The 22,581-nt window shown below is 44.1% G+C and overlaps 2 protein-coding genes across 2 annotated transcripts in view; one reads left to right on the forward strand and one right to left on the reverse strand.

The window, feature by feature from the left end:
* The window catches only part of uxt (ubiquitously-expressed, prefoldin-like chaperone), a 228,878-nt gene that overhangs the window by 13,349 nt on the left and 192,948 nt on the right, over positions 1-22,581 (reverse strand). The window lies entirely within an intron of this gene.
* slc6a8 (solute carrier family 6 member 8) overlaps positions 1-22,581 on the forward strand; it is a 40,182-nt gene that overhangs the window by 10,564 nt on the left and 7,037 nt on the right. The window contains exons 2-11 of the mRNA XM_063208721.1: positions 1,471-1,602; positions 2,800-3,064; positions 4,743-4,875; positions 8,852-8,986; positions 9,614-9,717; positions 10,987-11,111; positions 19,319-19,431; positions 20,637-20,774; positions 21,244-21,346; positions 21,883-21,983. Of these exons, the coding sequence (XP_063064791.1) occupies positions 1,471-1,602; positions 2,800-3,064; positions 4,743-4,875; positions 8,852-8,986; positions 9,614-9,717; positions 10,987-11,111; positions 19,319-19,431; positions 20,637-20,774; positions 21,244-21,346; positions 21,883-21,983 (1,349 nt within the window). The remainder of the gene's footprint in view (positions 1-1,470; positions 1,603-2,799; positions 3,065-4,742; positions 4,876-8,851; positions 8,987-9,613; positions 9,718-10,986; positions 11,112-19,318; positions 19,432-20,636; positions 20,775-21,243; positions 21,347-21,882; positions 21,984-22,581) is intronic.

The raw sequence follows: 22,581 nt of genomic DNA on the forward strand, positions 1-22,581 counted from the left end.
GTGTGACTCCCCTCCCCTTGCCTCGCTTGCTCCTTTTGTGTGGCGTTTATCAAAAGGCTTCTATCCCAGTCACGGTCTCCTCATTCTGAACAGTAGCTCGTATCTCTGTGAAAAGGAGTTTAGCCACAGCTATTCATTCACCCAATTCGCATTCCTCAAGTTGAACTTGAGTTTTTTTTCTCTGCCTTCTCTCTTTGTTACAGAACAGTCCAGTCAAATTGAGTTAATGTACAGCCACGCGCTAGTGCTCTTGTTTGTACCAGTGTATCTGGGTTATACATGTGGGTTATTATGCGTACGTAGATAGGCATGGAATTCTTTCCGTTGTTTCCCCCCATTTAGTTTTGTTGCCATAAAACAGAAAATAAGGTCACCTCTTGCATGCCGTTGTCTGTGAGTGAGCGAGCGCCCATGTTGTGTTCCGCTGTGGAGCTTGGGGCCGCTCCTTCTAGTTCTAGAGCCCTGCGGAACTCTGATGCGTTATGCAACGAGTGGCGCTCGCGCTCAATAACTGGCTCTCGGCATTCTCCCACTCGCGCCTCATACTGTCAGCCTGTGAGCTGGCCTATGGGCCTGGGAGAGAGAGGGGGGGAGATGGGGGCAGGGGTGGGCTTGTGTGTGTGTGTGTGTGTGTGTGTATGTGTGTGTGTGTGTGTGTGTGTGTGTGTGTGTGTGTGTGTGTGTGTGTGTGTATGTGTGTGTGTCTGTTGAGGTCGGGTCAGGGGGCCTGTGTAGATCGCTAGTGTTAGTGGATGACATCATCTGGATGGCCCTCCATTGAGTGCCGGAGCATTGCTGTTGAATGGATAATCTGCATTAGCAGCCTTGCAGCCAGCCGAAACCCTGCCCCCTGGTCTCCTCTCATTGGCCAGCCAGGCACAAGGACCTGACCCTCGTCCCAGCTGATGGGCTTCCAGAGCCGCCTGTCAAGACGCGAGAGCTCAGGGGCCGAGGCCTCATTGCGGATGACAGGTTTTGCTGTGCAGTGTGCACCCATGACACAGTTAGTAGGATGCTGGCTAATGCCGCAAACAGCATTACTGGAAGATCGTGTCTGATTGGTTAAGCCGCGGGGGCTGGGTGGGGGGTTGTGGGGGGGTTCCCATGATTAGCCTGTGACAAGGGGGCTTTGCTACCACTCCCCACCGCCAACTCCAACCCCCTCCTTCTGGCCTGGCTCACCCTCGCTCCTCCTCTCTGTCATACGCTTTCATACTCTCCTCCTCGGCCCCAATTAGTGGGAAGTAAACACGTGACGTCGTCATTGTAAATAATTTGTGTACAATGCTCCCGCTGAGAGAACAAGCAGGAAAACGTCAGTGCCAATACATGTGATACATTAAAAATGTAACAGTTTGATGCAAAGTGTCTTAATTAAATTCTCTCTCTCTCTCTCTCTCTCTCTCTCTCTCTCTCTCTCTCTCTCTCTCTCTCTCTCTCTCTCTCTCTCTGTTTATGTCTGTCCTTTAGGAGTTTTCCTCATCCCGTATGGCCTGTTTATATTTCTGGGGGGTATTCCGATCTTCTTCCTGGAGATTGCTCTGGGCCAGTTCATGAAGGCTGGAAGTATCAATGTTTGGAACATCGCGCCGCTGTTCAAAGGTACCTCCTCCATTTCCACTTTGTCTTCTATGTAAACAGATTATTCCACTGTATTCCACTTATAGATACACCTACAGATCTCACACAGTCTGAAACACATACAGTGACACAAACAGTACTTACGTAATTTAGCAATTACATCAGATGTATGTGTTCGTATATTGTATGCATGCAAATGTGAAAACAATGTACATACTGTATGTACAGTATACTTGTCATTAGGCCAACGTGAATCTTGCCTTTGTAGGTTTTTAACGCTTGTGTGCAATCGTTTCTTCCCTGCATGTCATCAGTCTGCGACGCAGACATGCCACGCTTGCATAAAAAAATCAGCAGCTTTCACTGGTAATTTCTCACAAGCAAGGAGTCAGGCATGACCATCTGTAGAAAGAAACGTACGAACATAAAGGCGGTTGTGCTATAAATACCTTCCCATTAAAGACTAAAGAGATTTTTTGCACTTTTTGCAGCAGACTTGCGCTTCCTATCTTGCCATTTTCACATGAGAAGCAACGTTTCTGCTGAATGCACAGAACAGTGATCTCTTTTCCCTATACCAAAGCTGCCAGCTGTTTTCAATGCGCCAACATGTGTAATTCATAATGCACACAGGCTATATTTTATTTTCTAAATAGCCATCCACCTTTTCCTTTTTGTCTTTTCTCTTTTTCTTTGTCCTCCTGCATTGTGCAGTTGGCACCTCAGGACTAGAATATGCTTATTTTTCAATAGGCAGCTACGTGTATGTGTAATTCATAATGTGTTCGGGCTATATTTAGTTTTTTCTCCGGTTCTTGCCCTTGCACTGTACAAAACTGCTACCACAGAAAAGGCTACATGTCCATGGTGGTACTACATATATTCTTCTCCCTAATCACACATTTGTACAATCGTCTTTCGTTGCCTCTCTTCTGCCTCCTATGCGCCACGCATCTATGGTGGTCGTATTGTTCTGCAACACATACTACATACTGCATGCTACATGCATTTAGGGTAGTGGTCTCCAAATTTTTTTCACCATGGGCCAAATTTTGTTGTGCAAATGAGGATGAAGGCGAAACAAATTGCCTGAACGCATGGCCACAGATACCTCCAACCTCAAGGAAGGCCAAATGTTTGCCATGCCCAGGGCGGATCAGGCACCTGCACCCCATTTGAAGACCACTGATTTAGGGCCTACTTCTGTCTTTTGATCAGGACTGGGCTTTGCGTCCATGGTGATCGTGTTCTTCTGCAACACGTACTACATCATGGTGCTGGCCTGGGGCTTCTACTACTTCATCAAGTCCTTCAACAGCACGCTGCCTTGGTCCACTTGCAAGAACCCGTGGAACACGCCGAGCTGCATTGAGATCTTCCACAAGGATGACTGCCACAACGGAACCATTGGCAACTCCACCTTTGGCAACCTGACATGCGAGGAGTTAGCAGAGGGACGTTCTCCCATCATCGAGTTTTGGGAGTAAGTTTTGCTGTGTGTGTGTGTGTGTGTGTGTGTGTGTGTGTGTGTGTGTGTGTGTGTGTGTGTGTGTGTGTGTGTGTGTGTGTGTGTGTGTGTGTGTGTGTGTGTGTGTGTGTGTGTGTGTGTGTGTGTGTGTGTGTGTGTATGTCTTGTCGGAAGAGTTACATTGTAAGGCAAATTGGGCGACTATGTTTCAAGCTTCAGAAGAAGAGGTCTAGTTGTTTACAAATTAGCGCAGCTGAGTACCATTGAGCATGAGAATTGTCAGTAGTAATTATCAGTCTAAGTCTAATGTCAACTTCAGAAGGCAAGAAGGTACAAATCCCTGCCCCAAATTCCAACCAAACAACTAGTAAACCTTTTGATCGTGAATGGCTCAGACCCCAGCTGATGGGTGCAGTGCACTGGTGTTTTGCAAGGACTCGTAGAGTCATACATTTTAAGGCATTAAACCTTCAAGGCTTTTTTTTTACAATGCAAAGGAATTATGTGTATGTGTTGTATAAGTCCTTTGCAATGTAGGATAAGAACCGCGGAACCTTCTGAATGTAGGACAGGAAGTCCCATACCATAAACACTAACCTGTATCGGCAAGATCTTGTTTTTTCTCCTTCGCCGTTGCTTTTGTGTGTGTGTGTGTGTGTTGTCGTTGCTTGTTAATTTGCGCTGCCTGGAACAATTTGAAGGTCATCTCCTTGTGTGTGATCATGTGGCCCTGAGTAAGTAATGTGCAGAGCAAAGCATTTACCCTGCGCTCCGTTCCGGGCTCCCTGGGGCCAGGCGCTGAGATATGAAACACCCGTATCTGTGAAGGTCGCCCAGGCCGTATCCAACACGGCCAGCACGTAAAGAGAGAGAGAGAGAGGGAGGGAGGGAGGGAAGGAGAGAAGGAGAGCGATGGAGGGAGACGGAGAACAAGAGTGGGAGGAGGGCGGTGAGAGAGAGAGAGAGAGAGAGAGAGAGAAGGAGAGAGCATGATGGCACGTAAAGAGAGGGAGTGAGGGAGAGAAGGAGAACGATGGAGACGGAACGAGAGAGAGAGAGAGAGTAAGAGAGAGAGTAAGAGAGAGAGAGAGGGCGCACACAAGAGAGAGAGTGGGAGGGTGAGTACGTGAGTGAGTACGGTGGGCAGCACACGTCCTACCTCATGACTCCCGGAGTTGACGCAGGATCGCCGCCTCATCGAGTTACAGTCTGCGTAGAGGTCAGAGGTTTGTGGCGGGCGGCCGTTCAGATCTGAGAGACCTTTCCTGTTTCCTTTGTCTCAGGAGGTATGAATGGCGTGGATTGTCCCGCCATGAATGGAGGCCTGTCACTCGTCACAGGTCCTGGGTTTTTAATCTCTCTTTCCCTCTCTCTCGTTTTCTCTCTTTTTCTTTCTTCCATACTTCTGCTCTGTCTATCTCTGTCTATTGGTGCCTTTTCTCAACCTCTACCCACCCTCGTTCTTTCTTTCTTTTTCTCTCTCATCCTATTTCTATCTTCCATCTACACCAACTCTCCACCCCTCTCTCCCTCTCTCTTTTTCTTTCTCTCTCTCTCTATGTCTCTCTCTCTATGTCTCTCTCTCTCTCTCCCTCTCCCTCTCTCTGTCTGTCTCTCTGTCTCTGTCTCTGTCTCTGTCTCTCTCTCTCTCTCTCTCTCTCTCTCTCTCTCTCTCTCTCTCTCTCTCTCTCAGGAACAAGGTGTTGAACATCTCTGATGGGTTGGACCAGCCAGGCGAGATCAACTGGGAGCTGACGCTGTGTCTGCTGGCTGTGTGGGTCATGGTGTACTTCTGCGTGTGGAAGGGGGTCAAGTCCACTGGAAAGGTAACATTGTCTCCCTGGCATGCACATAAGCATGTATATGAAATGAAAACCACATAACAAGGCTATGCACAGACACGGACACAAACCTACATACTTACATTTCTCTCATACTCAGCATAACACACACACACATACATGCACACACACACTCACAGTGGATTTGGAATCTCAATTTATTGGCACATAGAGGCCTCTGATGATCCCTTTCCAATTTCAAACGGTTTAAGGACAATTCTTCACCACTTCTCTCAAAACATGTCTGATTTGATACGATTAAGAGTGCACAAATTAATAGTGTGGTTAAGTTTCTGGGTTCATCACTTGTGGAGAGCAACCGCTGTGATATTGACATTTCCTTGGAGCGTAATCCCAGCCGATGCATTCAGTTTAAAGAGATTGCTCAGCAAAACCACTGTACAGCTTCATCCAAGTCCTGCTAATTAACATAGGGCTTGTTTACTTGATCAAGGTTCAGAGGTGCAGGCCTCTCTCGCTCTCTCATTCTTCCCTTTTCCACCTCTCCTTCTTTCCTCCTTTCCTCCTCCTCATTCACTCCCTCACTCCCTCACTCCCTCACACACTCACTCACTCACTCTCGTTCTCTCTCTCGTTCTCTCTCTCGTTCTCTCTCTCTCTCTCTCTCTCTCTCTCTCTCTCTCTCTCTCTCTTTCTCTCTCTCTCTCTCTCCCTGAAGCATCTATTTTTATGCAGTAGATTTTTTTCATCCTGGCATGAAGCATCCTATGCATTTACACACGTACGCACACACACAATCGCATGTTTTCACACGGTTTTTTTGGTGGCCACTCACTCCACCCGTGTGTGCTATGCAGATTTAGTTCTGTAGAACCTATAGAAAAGCGTAATGTAGAGGAGGCTATACACTTGCACACCTGTACTGTACTCACTGCTGACATCCATTCCTCTGTTTGTTACACTCCCCCTAAGTGACATGGGTGGCGTGTGCTGTAAACATGACTTATGTGTGTCTCAGGTATGATTGAATGCGAAGGCATGGCCCGGGGATATGAGCCAAAATCAGCCTCCTCTTGGCTTCCTTCAGTGTTGCGTAACAGTGATCCCTGTTTGCACAGAGATTCACACTCTTTCTGCTCTCTTCTCGCTCTCTTTCTCTCCCTCTCTCTCCCATTCTCTGCTGCCCCCTCCCCCCTCTCTCTCTTCACATCCTCAATACCTCCACTCTCTTCCTCGCACTCATTCCAGCAGAGGTGCGTGGCAGCATCCTAGAAGCACAGGCACATCAGCTCAGCGAGTGATAGATGCTCCTGTGCTAGTCTCCCATGCGCCGCTCGCTTCAAATGGCTAAAGAATCAGGATGAAAATATGTCATTATTTTTAGCTTGTAACACACACACACACACGCACACGCACACACACACACACGCACGCACACGCACACAGTTCAAGGAGCTGTGACAATGTCCATTTAGTCCATGCGCCAGTGTGTGGGCTCATCAGCGGTCCTGTGGCCTCTGCTGTGTGTGTGATGATGTGTCTAATGACATCCCATCAGGCATCAGGTGCTATCAGATGGATCACGAATGGAATTGCAGCTGGTCTCACACGCACGCAAATTCACACACACGCACAGTCACACACAATCACAGCTGAGTAGTAAACACACATAATCTCTCAACTATCTCTCTCTCTCTCTCTCTCTCTCTCTCTCTCTCTCTCTCTCTCTCTCTCTCTCTCTCTCTCTCTCTCTCTCTCTCCCACTCTCTCTTCCTATTTGATTCTCATAAGTGGGCGAGAGCAGACTGTAACTATGGATATGCATGTGCGTGTTTTTGTTTTTGTTTTGCATCAACCTCCATCTTGATTCCTGTGGCTCCACCCTCTCTGCTGCCTGCCTGCCTGCTTCAGCACGACCGTCCAGGCAGCAGCGGGTAGCCATGGCAACGTCATTTGCAGAGAGGGAGAGAGAGAAGAGAGGGAGAGGGAGAGGGAGAGGCGATGAGAGGAGGGGGTGTGGTCATGAAATATTATAAAGTGCCCTGTCGGAATGCCTGCTCGTGATTGGCCAGCGGGCAGGATTGTCTGCAGTGAGACGTGACCAGGCTTCATTGCAGATGGCCACCACAGCCATCTTAGGGGCTCTGGAGGCGGGGTCACATGTTAAAGCCCCCCTCAACACACACACACACACACACACACACACACACACACACACACACACACACACACACACACACACACACACACACACACACACACACACACACACACACACACACACACACACTCCCCCTGCAGAAAATGATTGCGACGTCTTCCGTCGACCCCCAGTTATCCTGCTAATGTAGATTTCAAGCAGAGGCATACATGCCGCATAATCCCATACCCCCGCGGTGCGGTGTGTTGCATTCTCCTTGATGAGATGTGTCTTTCATTAACTACGGGCGCTGCAGGGTACTACCAATAGATGTGGGGGAAAAAATAGGAAAATAAAAGGCTTTAGCAGTCTTAACTGTCCAGAGCTTTTGCAATACAAATGTATGTCGGTATGCGCTTGGCAACAGTGTACTTGTAGTGCAACCTTTCTTGAGTACACTCTTAGGAGGGAGAGGGGAAAAGAATATGAGGCATAGATTTGGGCTTCCGTCCAAATGCATTTTAAGGCCATCGCTGTTTCCAGACAGACAGCGCCACTTTCATATCCCATTCAGGGTTTTTTTTTGTTTTCTTTTTTAAGGGTTGCATTAATGTCAAGCATGATATTCATAGCTATTAGCAGTCCATGTGGGAGGTCTGCTTCAAAGTCAGCTGGAATCTTTCTTCCTGACACCCCCCCCTTTCTCTGTCTAAGAACTTGGCCCCATTCTCTCTCCTCTTGTAAAAACGTAGTGCAGAGACAGAGCTAATCTCATTTTCATTGATTCATTGTCCTGACTCCACTGAGTCTGTGTGTAGCTGAGTCAATGTCAGTGTGCATTTAGGTCCAGTGCAGGACGACCCCCCCACTTCCTATTTCCCAGAGTTCCATCACTGCATCCCCATTGTTGTCCCATTCTAGAATGGTAATGGGGGGAACACCAAGCGATCGGAAGGAGATTTGGTGCTTGAGGTAGATGGGGGGGGGGGGCAATTGTTCACTTTCTCTGTGTCCTTTTTTGAAGAGCCCACTCTTGTCCCATTTGCCAAATCTGGCCGTTTCAAGGGCATGGCAGCCTCCACTGTGGCCCAAAGAACAAGACCACTCCTGACTGCAAGCACAAAGTGGCGTCTGTGAATAGTAATGATTGTGACGTCTTTTGTTTTTTTTCTTTCCCTTTTTATCCTACTTGTAGGATAAAGGGAAAGTATACTTGTAGGATATCCTACCGTTTGTCCTAGTTTTTGAAGTGTGTTAGGAAACAAGAGGCCAGGCATAGAGCTAAAAAATATTTACAGTGAAAGGCAGGGCAGTGTTAGAGGTGCAAAAGCCAGCTCGTAAAGGTGTGTCTTTATATGCACAGGTCAAGGTTTTTTGCTGTGTTTGAAGTAGACCGGGAGACAGATAAAACTCTAGCACTTAGTCTTATCTTTTACCTGTGTGGTTAATAAAACATAGAGATATAATGTACAGAGGAAACACCTTCCCACAGTCATGTGACTCATTTCTGTGAATGGTGTCAGTTGGCAGGTGGACAAAACCACTGATGTGAAACTGAATTACAAATCGTTAAAACATTTGGCTATGTTGATGGAAGAATCGTGTCATATCTTGTTGGGAGTGTTCAAAGAAGCATGTTAAGTAACCACAACTATAAAACATGTTGTGGTGACGGCTTTTCTTATTGCTTCTGAAGATTGATTGGTTGTTTGATTGCCTGTGATAGTGACTTCAGGAAACAGGAATAATAAGAGGGCGTTCTGGAAATCAATCCTGTCAACACTTGGGTTATTGACGACGTGTTTGTTTTTGTTTTTCAACTCTCTCTCTCTCTGTCTCTCTCTCTCTCTCTCTCTCTAGATTGTTTATTTCACTGCCACGTTCCCCTACATCGTACTGATCATCCTGCTGGTGCGTGGGGTGACCCTGCCAGGCTCCTATGATGGGATCATGTACTACCTTAAACCTAACTGGTCTAAGCTCGGAGAGCCCCAGGTAAGATCCTGATGCGCATCTGTGTGACCTGTACATGGTGCGTTAAATGTTTTGAGAGAGAAAAAGCAAAAACACTTTTTTTCTACTCCATAAAAAATGAAAAAACTACAAATAAATAAATAATTGGGAATCTCTTCGTGGTATAAATACTCTACATCGCTGTGGCCTACAGCACATCTGAGATCCATTAGGCCCATGTCTCACACTTGACTGAGGGAGAGAGGGCCACCATCCAATTAAAGGAATATTAAACGCCCATTAGCATAATTCTTTCCTTAAGGAAACGGCAAAGTATTGTAATATTCACCATGTGTGATGGTAGGCATTAGAAAAAGTACAGCCGGCAATGGCAGCAGATGCAGTGCTTCTACTAAGTTACTGCTTGAGGGAAGCTTAGCAGCTGCAGCCCCTCCAGTCTTGAAGGAAATGCTATTTTGGTCTGTGTATGCTGTTGGTTGTACTTGCACTGAATGGAAGCAAGTCTTTGTAGTTGTCCAATTTCTCTGTTGTGCCCTCGAGGTTGGGAGTTTGAGTTGATTGCATCCTTCTCTCTCTCTCTCTCTCTCTCTCTCTCTCTCTCTCTCTCTCTCTCTCTCTCTCTCTCTCTCTCTCTCTCTCTCTGGCCAGGTCTGGATTGATGCGGGCACCCAGATATTCTTCTCCTATGCCATCGGCCTGGGGGCTCTCACAGCTCTTGGCAGCTACAACAGATTCCACAACGACTGCTATAAGTAAGTCCAAGAGTTGGAACCAGACATGGGATATTGAGTTTGGTTGTCAAGTTAGTTTGGCCATATTAAATCAAGGTTGAGTGTTTTTGCCAATTGAAATGTAATTGAAAGCAACTCGGTTACTCACTGGAATGAAATGGGTTCTGTAGTGGTGATTCATCTTCTTGTGCAGGGATGCCTTTATTAGTGTGGCCTGATCAAAAGTGACAACATGAAAACATAGCTCAGTCTACAATTCTGATGAATCATCTGATTGATGTGATCTTAATGCATTTTTGCCAGACCTTACAAGCAGTATAGTCTGGCAAAAATACAAAAGCACAGTCCACTCTTTAAAAAATGACCTTAAAAAAGGCCTACCAGTAGGAGTCTTTGTAACCTGATAAGTTGCTATCTTATTCTTGAGTGCATTGAATAATCTTTATTGATTTGTTTTGACTTTCCCTACATTGATAAGCACCAAGGGGAAAAAAGACCCCCTGCAGCACTCCAGATTCCTGTTTGGTTGGTTTTGCATAGTCCTCTCTGTAATGGTGCATTGTCTAGATCAGTGTTTCTCAAACTTTTTCAGACCGAGGACCACTTTGTCCCCCCCAAAAATGATCGGGGACCACCTGTCAACTGAATTGGCAGTTGATGAATGCTAATTTGACACTGCTAATTTTTATGCAGATCACTTACTTTTTATTCACATTATAGGCAGCGGTGTAGTCTACTTTTTTGAAGTGGGTATACTGTATATTTGAGCATTTTCTGAAGTGGGTATACTGTATATATTTGTGCTATTCAAAACAATGGATCAATCAATTTTAAGTGGGTATACTGAAATCCCTGAAATTTAGAAGTGGGTATACTCCGTATACCCGCGTTCTACGTAGACTACACCACTGATTATAGGCCTGTCTTATTGTGTTGAAAACATGAAAAGGTTACAAATATAGCCTGTTAGCTTGTCCTGGAAAAGCAAAAATCTCCTCGCGGACCACCTGAGCTCTGTCGCGGACCACTTGTGGTCCCCGGACCACACTTTGAGAATCACTGGACTAGATGGATGTAGTTATTCTCCCATGCAGGGATGGACTGACCCTGATGTATTACTTACACTATACTGTGCTGCTAGTTATGGTCAAGCAACTCTAATACCATACGGGTCCCAACACCAGGAATTATACATTGTTTGTGCTTGCTTTCATAGAAATAAATGCCAATATACCATTAACTTGTATCACCACAAAGTCGTTTACAAGTGCCCTGTTCCGTCTGGTGCAGGGATGCGTTTGTTCTGGCGCTGATCAACAGTGGCACCAGCTTCTTCTCCGGTTTCGTGGTCTTCTCCATCCTGGGCTTCATGGCCTCCGAACAGGGAGTGGACATCTCCAAAGTGGCAGAATCAGGTACGCATCGGCCGTTTGCCCTCACATATGCTCCCCTAACCAATGCCCTCTTGTGACCTCAGTTATATGTTTGGAATTTGAAATGCAATTCTGATATGCAGATGTGTGGTTATTAGGATGTGTGATGTTTTACTGTAACTGATGTTGCTCACCCTTCTGTACCGTATGTCACTGCTCTGTTACTCGCAGCCAGAGGTGTTTAAAGTAGAAGTAGAAGCAGCAAGTAGCAGCAGTAGAAGTAGAAAGTTTTAAAAAGTAGGTACTCATTAAGTACAGTTGAATAACTGGTGTAATAACTATGTAATATAATGTACTAGTGTTGTACTTACATCATGAATTTTATTCTACTTCGACTTTAAACACCACTGCTCACTGGAAACGTTTTCCTGCCATGTGAGTGAAGTATAGTAGATATTGAGTAAGCCTATTTCAGAGCCAACAGCAGCCTTTTTTCTCGTGCCACAGGAGTGACTGCTAAATAATTCAGCTCCATGTGCAATTCTTTCCAGTTCATGTCACTGATGTCTAATTCAAGTTCATGCCTGTGTTTGAGCTGTTCATTATTTATGATTTTTTTATTTTCCGAAACAGAAGTCAGAAATGTAATGTTTTGCAGAACATGTGCCACAATTCTAGAAAATGTATGTTTTTAAAAAAATGCAAGGGCTGTACTGTTTTGGATGCCAAGTTCTGTTATCCTTTTTATTTGTTTGGTTTATTTTTATTTTTTTATTTTGTGTGTGTGTGTGTGTGTGTGTGTGTGTGTGTGTGTGTGTGTGTGTGTGTGTGTGTGTGTGTGTGTGTGTGTGTGTGTGTGTGTGTGTGTGTGTGTGTGTTCGTGTGTGTGTGTGTGTGTTCGTGTGTGTGTGTGTGTGTGTGTGTGTGTGTGTGTGTGTGTGTGTGTGTGTGTGTGTGTGTGTGTGTGTGTGTGTGCTCACGATACGTATGTGTGGAAGTGTGAGTGGAAGTAAGTGTGTAAGTGAGATGTGGTGAGCAAATGTTCTCCCTAGATTGTAAGAGCTTATTTGGATAGAGGTGTGTGTGTGTGTGTGTGTGTGTGTGTGTGTGTGTGTGTGTGTGTGTGTGTGTGTGTGTGTGTGTGTGTGTGTGTGTGTGTGTGTGTGTGTGTGTGTGTGTGTGTGTGTGTGTGTGTGTGTGTGTGTGTGTGTATTTGTTTGTCCACTGTCCATGTGTGCGTGTGGGTGTGTGAGTTCATATGCATATGTGAATGTGTGTCTGTTGTACGAAAAGGTGACTTCTGAATGAATGAGTGGGTGAATAGTCCAATGTCAAATGAGTGACACGGACATGCATGAGCTAGAAGTCATCAAACTAGATACACCCTGATGAATATAGTACTTGACTATATGGAAGTGTAGAAGGGGACAGGGGGGGAAACTGTACTAAAAGAGCCTAATCTATAGTGTGGCACTGATAACAATAACATTTACTAGCCCTAACCTCAGACTACCCAGCCCCCCCATGAGTTTGAATAACTAACGACATCACTACTGACATTGTACAACTACAACAATGGAGTGTAGCATCAGCATGCTAGCCACATGACATGCTAGCCCCACTTAGATTGTATCCATTACATAACACCAGGCCATTGCTGGAGTAGATTAGTTTTTTTATTAGCTTTTTTTTTAAGAGGTGATGTGTTCAAGGACTTAATTTTGTTTACTGGATTGTTATGATACAATATATCAGGCATAATTATCTCTCCAGCCAAACAGGACTAATACCACTACAGATCTGTTGTTTTTAGAAATAGTTAACTGTCCATGTAGAGAACATCATTCTCATCCAACCACTTAGTTTCCTTCTAGGAGGAACTGCCTGTGTGTGCCTTTGCAGTGAAAGGGAGAATGAGGAAGCTTGAAGAATGTGCTAATTGGAATGCTAATTATTATTAGATAATCATATTGTACAATATTTCAGGCAGAAATAGTGAATGGTGGTATATCGACCTCCAGAGGGAATTTTAAAACAGATGTATGCTAGGAAATTCAATTGTTGCAACACTCGCCTGACAAAAAAACATGTTTGTTACTTAATCACTGGAATTTCTCAGTTCCCTTTGAGCGTAAATGCAATACTAAATGGTATCCATCTGCAACGGGAAACTATCTCTGCTAAAAATCCAATAGTTGCTACAATTCTAGCATTCACAGTCCTATTTATACTCTTGTTGGTGACTCCTTTAGAGAATGTGACTGTAATAGTCACCTTCACAGGGTATTTCCCTGTGGCACATGTGGCCTCAATTTTAGCGTTAAACATTCTTTGCTCTCTCATGGTTCTTAGATGAAATTCATGTCGATATATCACTCCATTTTGAAGGTTGCCTAAATAATATACCATTTTACGGTAACAAATTTTCAAAAACAAACCCTACAAATAATTATTGCATATGTACTATACATCATTAATCAATGAACTTTAAAAAACATGGGTCGTATTTGGTGTGTAAAAAATATATAGTCCCAAAATTGAGTCTCTTTGTTCTATTGTGGCAAAGCTGTGAGTAACTCCATCAAACTCATAGTGTACATTGCATTCACTCTGCAACGTTAACATAGGAAGGTAGGCCATGGCAACTGCAGGGTCACCTTCTGCACTCTGGCTATTTTTAGCGTATATATAAAGGCTGTGGCAGCCGTGCAGTTTATTTTCGCCCTCTCCACCGTTATGGCGTCTCTTGCGATTAATCATGCCATTGTGTAATGATAATAGCACGTAGTGCTGGGCGCTAATCATAAGGATCTGCAAGTCAAACTTGCAGGGAAGTTGAGCCTAGGGGGATTGTTTTGTTTCAAGGCAAGCAAACAGGACCCAAATGCACATCCATAATTTAGAGAGGTGCTAAAACAAAGTACAGAAGACATCCAAAAAAAAACAACAAAGTGAAAGGATGTCACATTTTAGCACACCTTCTTACAGTTATCCATTTTTTTAGCCAAGTTTTAGTTTCTTGTTCCCTAGTAGAGACGTTCGAAGCACAAAGACCGCTTTGAACCTATCCATCCCACATGGTCCCAAACACACTCCCGTACTGTTAGTCCTCTAGCCAGGAGCATAACAGACTCATCACGTACCAAACTGCATGCGATTGCATTAAACTGGACTTCCATCAATCTGGTTGATTAAACCTTTTTCTTACTTTTTTTAATTTTGAAGGTTTTGAAGTGGTTTTTATGCATTTTTGAAAATATATATGACTGCAGGTGATTCACAGCAGTAAACTCTGAAATGTGTCCTGTCAGTCAGTTTCTTGAGGCAGCAAGTGAACGTTTTGAAAGAGAAGCACAAGTTAATGCTACGGAGAAAAGACAGCAGTGTTGTCCCTCCAATGGCTCTCTTCGTGCTGATATTGTATTTACAGCATTTGAGTGCTTTTGAAGAGGAACCACATTGTAGACATTGACAGTCAAGTTTTCCAATGTGGTTTCAGTCATATTCCTATACTCTCATTCATACAGTATACTGAATATGTAATATTTGATCCATTATAGATTTGGATTTAAACAGCACCCTAAATATGGCTTTGTGCTTAAAACTTTAAACGCACAATTCCAAGTGGGCCGTTTAAGACTATTACGTAAGTAAAGACTAAAAATTGCCTGTGTTTGTGTGTGCGGAGATCCCTGGTGTCTCTTGCCTGTGTGGATCTTCTCCTCCACTTTTTTCCTTTTTGCATGACTGGCGTCCTCAGCTGTGATATCAAGCCATGTGACCAACAAGGACGAGACACAAGTGAGTCAAGTCAGCGCTCTCTCAACCACCCTTGTGAGCTTGCTGGCAGGCCCTGAGCAGAGCCGTAGACTTAACTCCCTATGGCCAGCGGGTTTGTTGAGACTAGCGTAGAGTAGTGCTGGAGCAGCATGCACCCTGGCTCAGTATCAGAACCGGGGAAGCCGACAGGGGGTGACAAAGGGGTCAACTTGTCCCAGGCACAGGGAGAGAGGGGGGGCAGAATTGGGTTCTCATGACATTGTATGTATTGGCTTTGGGGCCCTTTCAGATGACTTTGTCCCGGGCCTGGCCTAACCTGTCATCGGCCCTGGACCAACCCCCAACATTCTTCATGGTCCGAACAGCAGGTCAGAAGGTTTAACTCCCGGGAATCCTTAAGGTCACCCACTAGCACTGGGTATCAAAATATCAGACACTCGCTGATTTATTTTTCATTTGTGTCCAATACTTTGGCACATAACGTGAGGTAAATAGCATGTGCAGTTGATGCAGATTTCTGCCATGAAAAAAGCGCCCTCAGAGATGTGTGTTTTTATCGTGTGTCTGTTTTGTGTTTTGTGTTTTGATGTGTGTGCGTGTGTGTGTGTGTGTGTGTGTGTGTGTGTGTGTGTGTGTGTGTGTGTGTGTGTGTGTAGTGAGAGTTATATGAGGGTGACTGCGTGTGATGTGTATGTCTGTGCTTGTGCATCATGTTCTGTTTGTCTGTTTGAATCTGGATCCTTGAGGAACTTGTATGTGCACTTGTGGTTTTAGGAAAGGTTTTTCAGAGTTGCTCTTGTCTGAAAACATTATAGGTTTATTCGAAACCGTGGCATTTTTCTTTTCATGATCAGCCTCTTTTAGGTATACAATGTTTTGTAAGTGATTGGAAATTCGTTCAGATTCTTGCAGGCTGTTGTACATATTTTTTTTTCTCTCACAGACGTCCCCCTTTTCTTTGAATCTCTTAACAGGATTCAACTGTCTTTCAGTCCCTTTCAGTATCTGACATGTGATTCTCGTCTACTCTATATCTCTATATATCTACATTTTTTAATTTATTTAAGTATTAATTTAAGGATTATTTAACCAGGAATTTGCCTCTTGAGATGTGCACATCTCGATTTCAAGAGGGGTCCTGGAGCTGACTGCATCAGCAGGTAATCCTCTGCTATCTAAATGAATAAAAAAGCATACACTGTTTATACAGACCCCCAGTGCAGGAGATCCATACTCCCAGTCAGTACAGAGGACTGCATTAGCCTTTTTAGCATGGCAGGAAGAGAAGCATTGAGGACAGCAAGACAGACTACTGAACAAGGGATTCAGTCCTTAGGTGTCAGTCTAGGTATCCCAGTCTAACCATACTAAACCACAACACTGTACAAACTAATCGTTCATCATACATTATTCTCATGTTTAGGGACAAAAAAAGACAAAGAGCATCTGAGATTCAAAAAGACCTGAAATGTGCACATAAGAAGCAAGTTATCTAGGACAATTGGGTCATCATCGATTTTTTTTCTTTTCTTATAGAAGCTCAATTTTTGATTTCTGCTTTAAGTTATTTCACTTTTGATTTGTGTGTGAAAATCATAATAATGCACATGGCAATCCTGGTTACCTCAACAGTCAAGCTTTATTCATCTACACTATTCATCAGCCATCAAAGATCATAATTATTATATTATCCAATTAATCACCTCTAGTCATTAATGACCACCATAAATGAAGCCTGAGTAAAGCTAAGATTTCAATCTGCCAATAGTCTAACACACCTCGCCAGACATATTACATAGATTAGCTATCACACTGGATGCTACTGTCCATTAGGGGTGGGCGAACAATATAACAATATATTCTGTAGACGATAGAAAGTTGGCCAACAATATAAAATTTGGTCTTAACAGCATACTGTGATTGGTCATTTCCTCACCACAACTAGGTGTACAAGAAAAAAATGTATCTTCAACTAATGGATGGCCACTATTTCATTCTTAACACCGTTTCATTTTACAATTTGCCCTTTCTGAATTTTTATGCAGTTGGGAGGAGAAATTACTTCAGTGCTGCAAAATAATGATTGACATAGTACATTTGACTTGAAGGTCATATTATTGAATAGTTCCATCCAAAGTGCTTTTACCAGTGCTATGGTTACCAATTGTTATACTGCAATTTATATGCCAAAGTATGCCATGAGGTAATTTTAACCATGGACGGTAGACTGAATATACCATGCTACATTTTAGCCCATATCACCCACCCCTACTATCCAGCCTAATTTACTGTACACATACCATGACCAACACTGAAAATACTGTGTGTTAAACACACATGAAATGAATCACCTCTTTTCCATGACTTTTAGGATGACAATATGGCAGAGAACACACACACAGTACATGTACACTCACTGATTTAAACACCATGCTTTTAACTTATCACAAATGGGCCCATGTTAATTATAAGTATAAGAATCTAAAGTGTGATTAACAAAATGTCAATGTATTGGTCTTGGGGGGGATAGTCCCTTTAAATATAACATCTCGTTTTAAAGGGGGTCCCCAACTTAAATAAAAAAAATATATATGAAATCGTATTTTATTTAATCTTAGAAATACGTATGTATTGGCACTAGTAGGTGTTGAGTGCATAAACTGGCTAAAGAAGATAAAAGATGTAACTAATAAAAGCGCAAGAATTCAAAATCATTTTGCAAGTGCTACAGAAGTAAAGCAGTGTTTTCCCTCAAACTCTAAACAGCCAAAGTATAATAATGTGAAGAGCTAAGGAAACTGCAGAATGCTGCACAAGTGCTTCCATTAAATCATGACAAAATCCACAGTTTGCACACACAGATTTTTTCCTTCCAGGTATATAAACCTGTGAAACTATGATGTAAATTCAAAATCAGGAGACAGGGGTAGTCGAAACTAATGTCAAATTTGTTGGATTACATATTGAAGCAATACTTGAAACACTGCATCACTACATCGCATCACGTTTGGTATTGTCATTTAATGAACTTTCAGTTCAGTGGAATTTTCAAAAACACAACTTATTCACTTTCCCTCTCAGAAAGCCCCTTTTTTAGAGTCAGTTCTATTTCGGAAGGATATGGTTACGAGTGCTGCATGGCTGAAACATAACACATTTCCCCCCGTAGACACTTTATCTCCCAGCCGTTAGTCTCCTCTGGATATCTAAAAGTGGAGGTCATAAAACGGAGGCCATAAAACACACACACACACACACATACTGTACACACACACTACAGCCCACCATACTGAGCATAACAAAGAGAGAGAGAGCCAAGGCCAACCTCTTTGGGTTCCTGTAGTGTGGTATGGATTAATTTATAACTTAGTGCTTTTTTTGCTTGAGGGTCTGACTTTTATCACAACGCTGACTTCCTTATGCAGCAGATAAACCAACTAATAAATTAGAAACCATGCCACTAATCAGTCGCAATAGAGATTAAAAAGCTGGGCTATGGCTGACCCCCTCTCTACGCATGCGCGCATGCACACATAGAAACACACACACACACACAGCCAGAGGTTGTTCTAACGACTAACCCGCCTGACTCCCACCCCTGAATGTGATATCAGGTCGCAGGCTTCCACCTCCCCCTCTTGCTCACACGTACGCAAACACAAATGAGAAATGCCCAATCTGCTCCTATAACAAAATAGCCAGAGGCTTTTGAGGGAACATAAAAGATCTAAACCACTAACCTGCCTTGAGTCGTGTGTGGATGCTGTAGGCAAGCCCAAACAGCAGGCAAGGAGAGTTGTACTGCCACACCAAGTCCTGGCCTACTTACTTAACCTTTACATGCATAACACTCACACTCACACACTCACACACACAGACACACACACACACACACACACACTCACACATACACACATACACACACCACAATGCACCACACTCAAGTATGCCAGTCACTTACATTGCTTCTTTCTTTCTTTCTTTCTTTCTTTCTTTCTTTCTTTCTTTCTTTCTTTCTTTCTTTCTTTCTTGCTTTCTGTCTTGCTTTCCTACTTTCTTTCCTACTTTCTTTCTTTATTCTGCCTTTGTCCTTCCAACATCTCTCTCTCCCTCTCCCCCTCCCTCTCTCTCCATTGGTCTTTGTGTCTCTCTCCATCCTTCTTCTGCCCTCTTTTGGCCCCATCCTCTTGCTTTCTCTCCCCAATTCCTCTCTTCCCATATCTCTCTTGCTATCCTCTCTGTGATGCCTCCTGATTTCCCCCTTTCATCCTGTCTTTATTTCTCACCGTGTCGTTTGTTTTGTGGTGTGTAAGTCAGTGTGTCAGTTGCCTTTTGTGTGTGTGTGTGCATGCGTGCGTGTGTGTGTGTTTGTGTACGCACCTGTGTACTGTACTGTATGTGTATGTGGATCAGGCGCCATAAGCCTGAGGTCCGGAGCCTCTCTTATGTCCTCCTCCTTACCCCCACAGGCCCTGGCTTGGCCTTCATCGCCTACCCAAAGGCCGTGTCCATGATGCCCGTGGCACCCGTGTGGGCAGCTCTCTTCTTCTTCATGCTTCTGCTGCTGGGACTTGACAGTCAGGTCAGTTGTCCTCCTTCACCGGGGTTAGGTGACCAGAGGGTGGGAGGTTCAGGTCAACAGTCAGGTCAGGTCAGTTGTCCTCCTCCACAGGGTTAGATGATCAGAGGGGTGGCGTGGGTTTGTGGGTGGGTCAGGTCGACACTCAAGTCAGCTGTTGTCCTCCCCAAGTTCACAGGTCCTTGGTGGCAGAGTGATGAGAGGGGCAGGTTGGGCGGATGGGGATCAAGACGGTTGGAGAGAATGACAACAAGCACATTGATGTGGTGCGGTGGGAGCAATGGGGAAACTAAAAGGAACAAGAGGCTTTCATCGTTATGCACCTGTCACAAGATGCATTGGGGTCAAACCCTTGTCGGGGAAAAAAATCAAAAGCCTATGTGTTGGTGGGGTGATGATGGCGTGGGCCAGAGAAGAGAATGCTGACAATGTGCACATTGATGTGGCTAGGTGTGTGACTGATGGGGGAGCTGAACAGGAGTCGTTTGTAGTGTGGAGAGGTTAGGAGGTCCTCCTACAGTTCAGAGACGGGGTGACGGTACATCTACTGTAGACAGGCCTTTCATCGTCACTACAGATGATGCACAGAGAGAGGACACCTCTCTAGACAAACCAAAACTTAACGATAAAAAAACTAAAATTTCAAGGTTTTCAAAATTCAAACCACTAGAGTGAAGGAATGAGGATAGAAGTAGTCAGTTAAATTTGAAGCTCAAACCACTACCTCTAAATAATGGGTTCATTCACTATACTGTAATTCTAACCGGTGTTTTCCAATATATGTGTATCTTTCATCTTTTGGCAAGATGTCAACGCTTGTATGTATCAAATGCACAGTTTTTCAAGTACACTGTTTTGTGAGATGCAGCACAACCTTGAGTCATCCCCCAAGATAGTGATACAACCAAGCAATAGCAATAAATAGTGAGTCATGAATGCTCCATTGTTTTCCCAGCGGGGTGCATGTTGTCCTACGAGTCTTCAATTCCATATTTTGTGTAAACGTGTGTGTCCTACGCAATCACAGGGCACACAGAAGTATAGACATTAAAATACTAAGTCAATAACAAAATGATTTATTGATTGAAATGAATCCATTAAACTTTGACATAGAATGGTACCTTGTGACAGTTTTCAAATATGCCAAGATGAGTAACACATTTGTGTGGGTCTGTTTTTGTCTGCCCCCACCCCCCTGTTCTTCACAGTTTGTTGGAGTGGAAGGCTTTGTAACTGGGATTCTTGATCTTTTCCCTGCAAAGTATAACATGCGCTATCAGCGAGAGATCGCTGTGGCAATCACCTGTTCATTGTGCTTCATAATTGATCTCTCCATGGTTACACAGGTAAGGCTTCCCGCCGGAATATTCCTCAACGCTACACAAGGCCATATCTGACTTGACTGTGTGGGCATGTCAGGAGTGTTGATGATGACCCATCTCAACACCTCCACACAACACCTCAGATTAGATATGTCAAGATTTGTTTTCTCTTGAGCCTCAAGTTAAGAGATAGGGTGTACACATACAACTCCTACAGTATGCACCTGAAGTGCTCTTTTGATTTACTGTTTGCCATTCCTGTCCTTGCGTTATGAGTTAACAATGCAAAGCCTCTATGCACCTGAGGCTGAATGCTGACCTTTTGTGTTGTTGTTGTTGTTGTTGTTGTTGTTGTTGTGTGTGTGTGTGTGTGTGTGTGTGTGTGTGTGTGTGTGTGTGTGTGTGTGTGTGTGTGTGTGTGTGTGTGTGTGTGTGTGTGTGTGTGTGTGTGTGTGTGTGTGTGTGTTTGTGTGTGTGTGTGTTCCATAAACAGGGAGGGATGTACGTCTTCCAGCTGTTTGATTATTACTCTGCCAGTGGTATGACCCTGTTGTGGCAAGCATTCTGGGAGTGCGTGGTTGTCGCCTGGGTCTACGGTAAGGGCACACACACTCACAAACACACACGTGCTCACTCACTCTCACACGTATGCACTCGGGCAGACCAACCTTTCAGTGGCTTATCATCACTGAGACCATTCACATATTTCCAGTGTCAACATGCAGTATGTTAAGAAGCAAGTGCCTTGTGTAACAAGTGACTGGTGTTTGCTCTTTTCCTTTGAATGATACCAGTCCTATGTGCCTGGGTGTACCCACGCACGCACGCATGCACACACACACACACACACACACACACACACACACACACACACACACACACACACACACACACACACACACACACACACACACACACACACACACACACACACACACACACACACACACACACACACACACACACACACACACAGACTGACACCACATCTTACTGTACCGGTGTCGACATGAAAAAGCCCATTGATACCAGTGCCTAATCTCTCTTACACACACATGCATATATGCCTTTCAGATCACCTGTGTGCCTGCTCGTGCCTAATCTACCTTTCTTGCCTCTTTCCTCTGTCCAGGTGCTGACAGATTTATGGATGACATAGCTCGTATGATCGGTTACCGGCCTTTCCCTTGGATTAAGTGGTGCTGGTCGTTTATTACTCCATGTGTTTGCATGGTAAGTGGTAGCAATTGCATTTGGTTAAGATAACTGTGGACAACAAGGCAGGAAATAACTGTAATACATGGAAGATTGTGTGCACTTTAGAATAGAACCTTCCAGTTTCCAGCCTGAATGGCCCAGGAAACCTTTATGTGGGAACATGTTCTTTTTTTTCTTTTCTTCATTCCACCCACCTGCTGGTGCATACATATGCCCTTTCGAACCCCCATCTGTTTAAAGTCTCAGCCCACATTACTCTCTGTCTCAAGGTGGCCCCAGTCTCACAACCCGCCCCCCCGCCCTCTTACAATGTTTCCCAAAAGGCCAATATAACAAACTCCTGGCCTACAAATGTCACTCTACACAAAGAAAAGTTGACTTTACAGTAGAGGCCCAAAGTCTTCCACATTTATGAGGTCACCTACAAGAACACTAAAAAGTCAAGAATTTTACAAACAGAACGCAAAACAACAAACGTACTGTGTGGTATATTGCCAAGGCAACACTCAAGAATGTAGAACTTGTTGCATAACTTCAGATGGTTCGATTGCAGATCTGCATTGTTTCAACCTTTTCAGACAAACATTCTCTTCATAAGGTCATACTTTATGGA

Source organism: Engraulis encrasicolus, chromosome 10, assembly GCF_034702125.1.
Source record: "Engraulis encrasicolus isolate BLACKSEA-1 chromosome 10, IST_EnEncr_1.0, whole genome shotgun sequence".
Taxonomy (NCBI): Eukaryota; Metazoa; Chordata; class Actinopteri; order Clupeiformes; family Engraulidae; genus Engraulis; species Engraulis encrasicolus.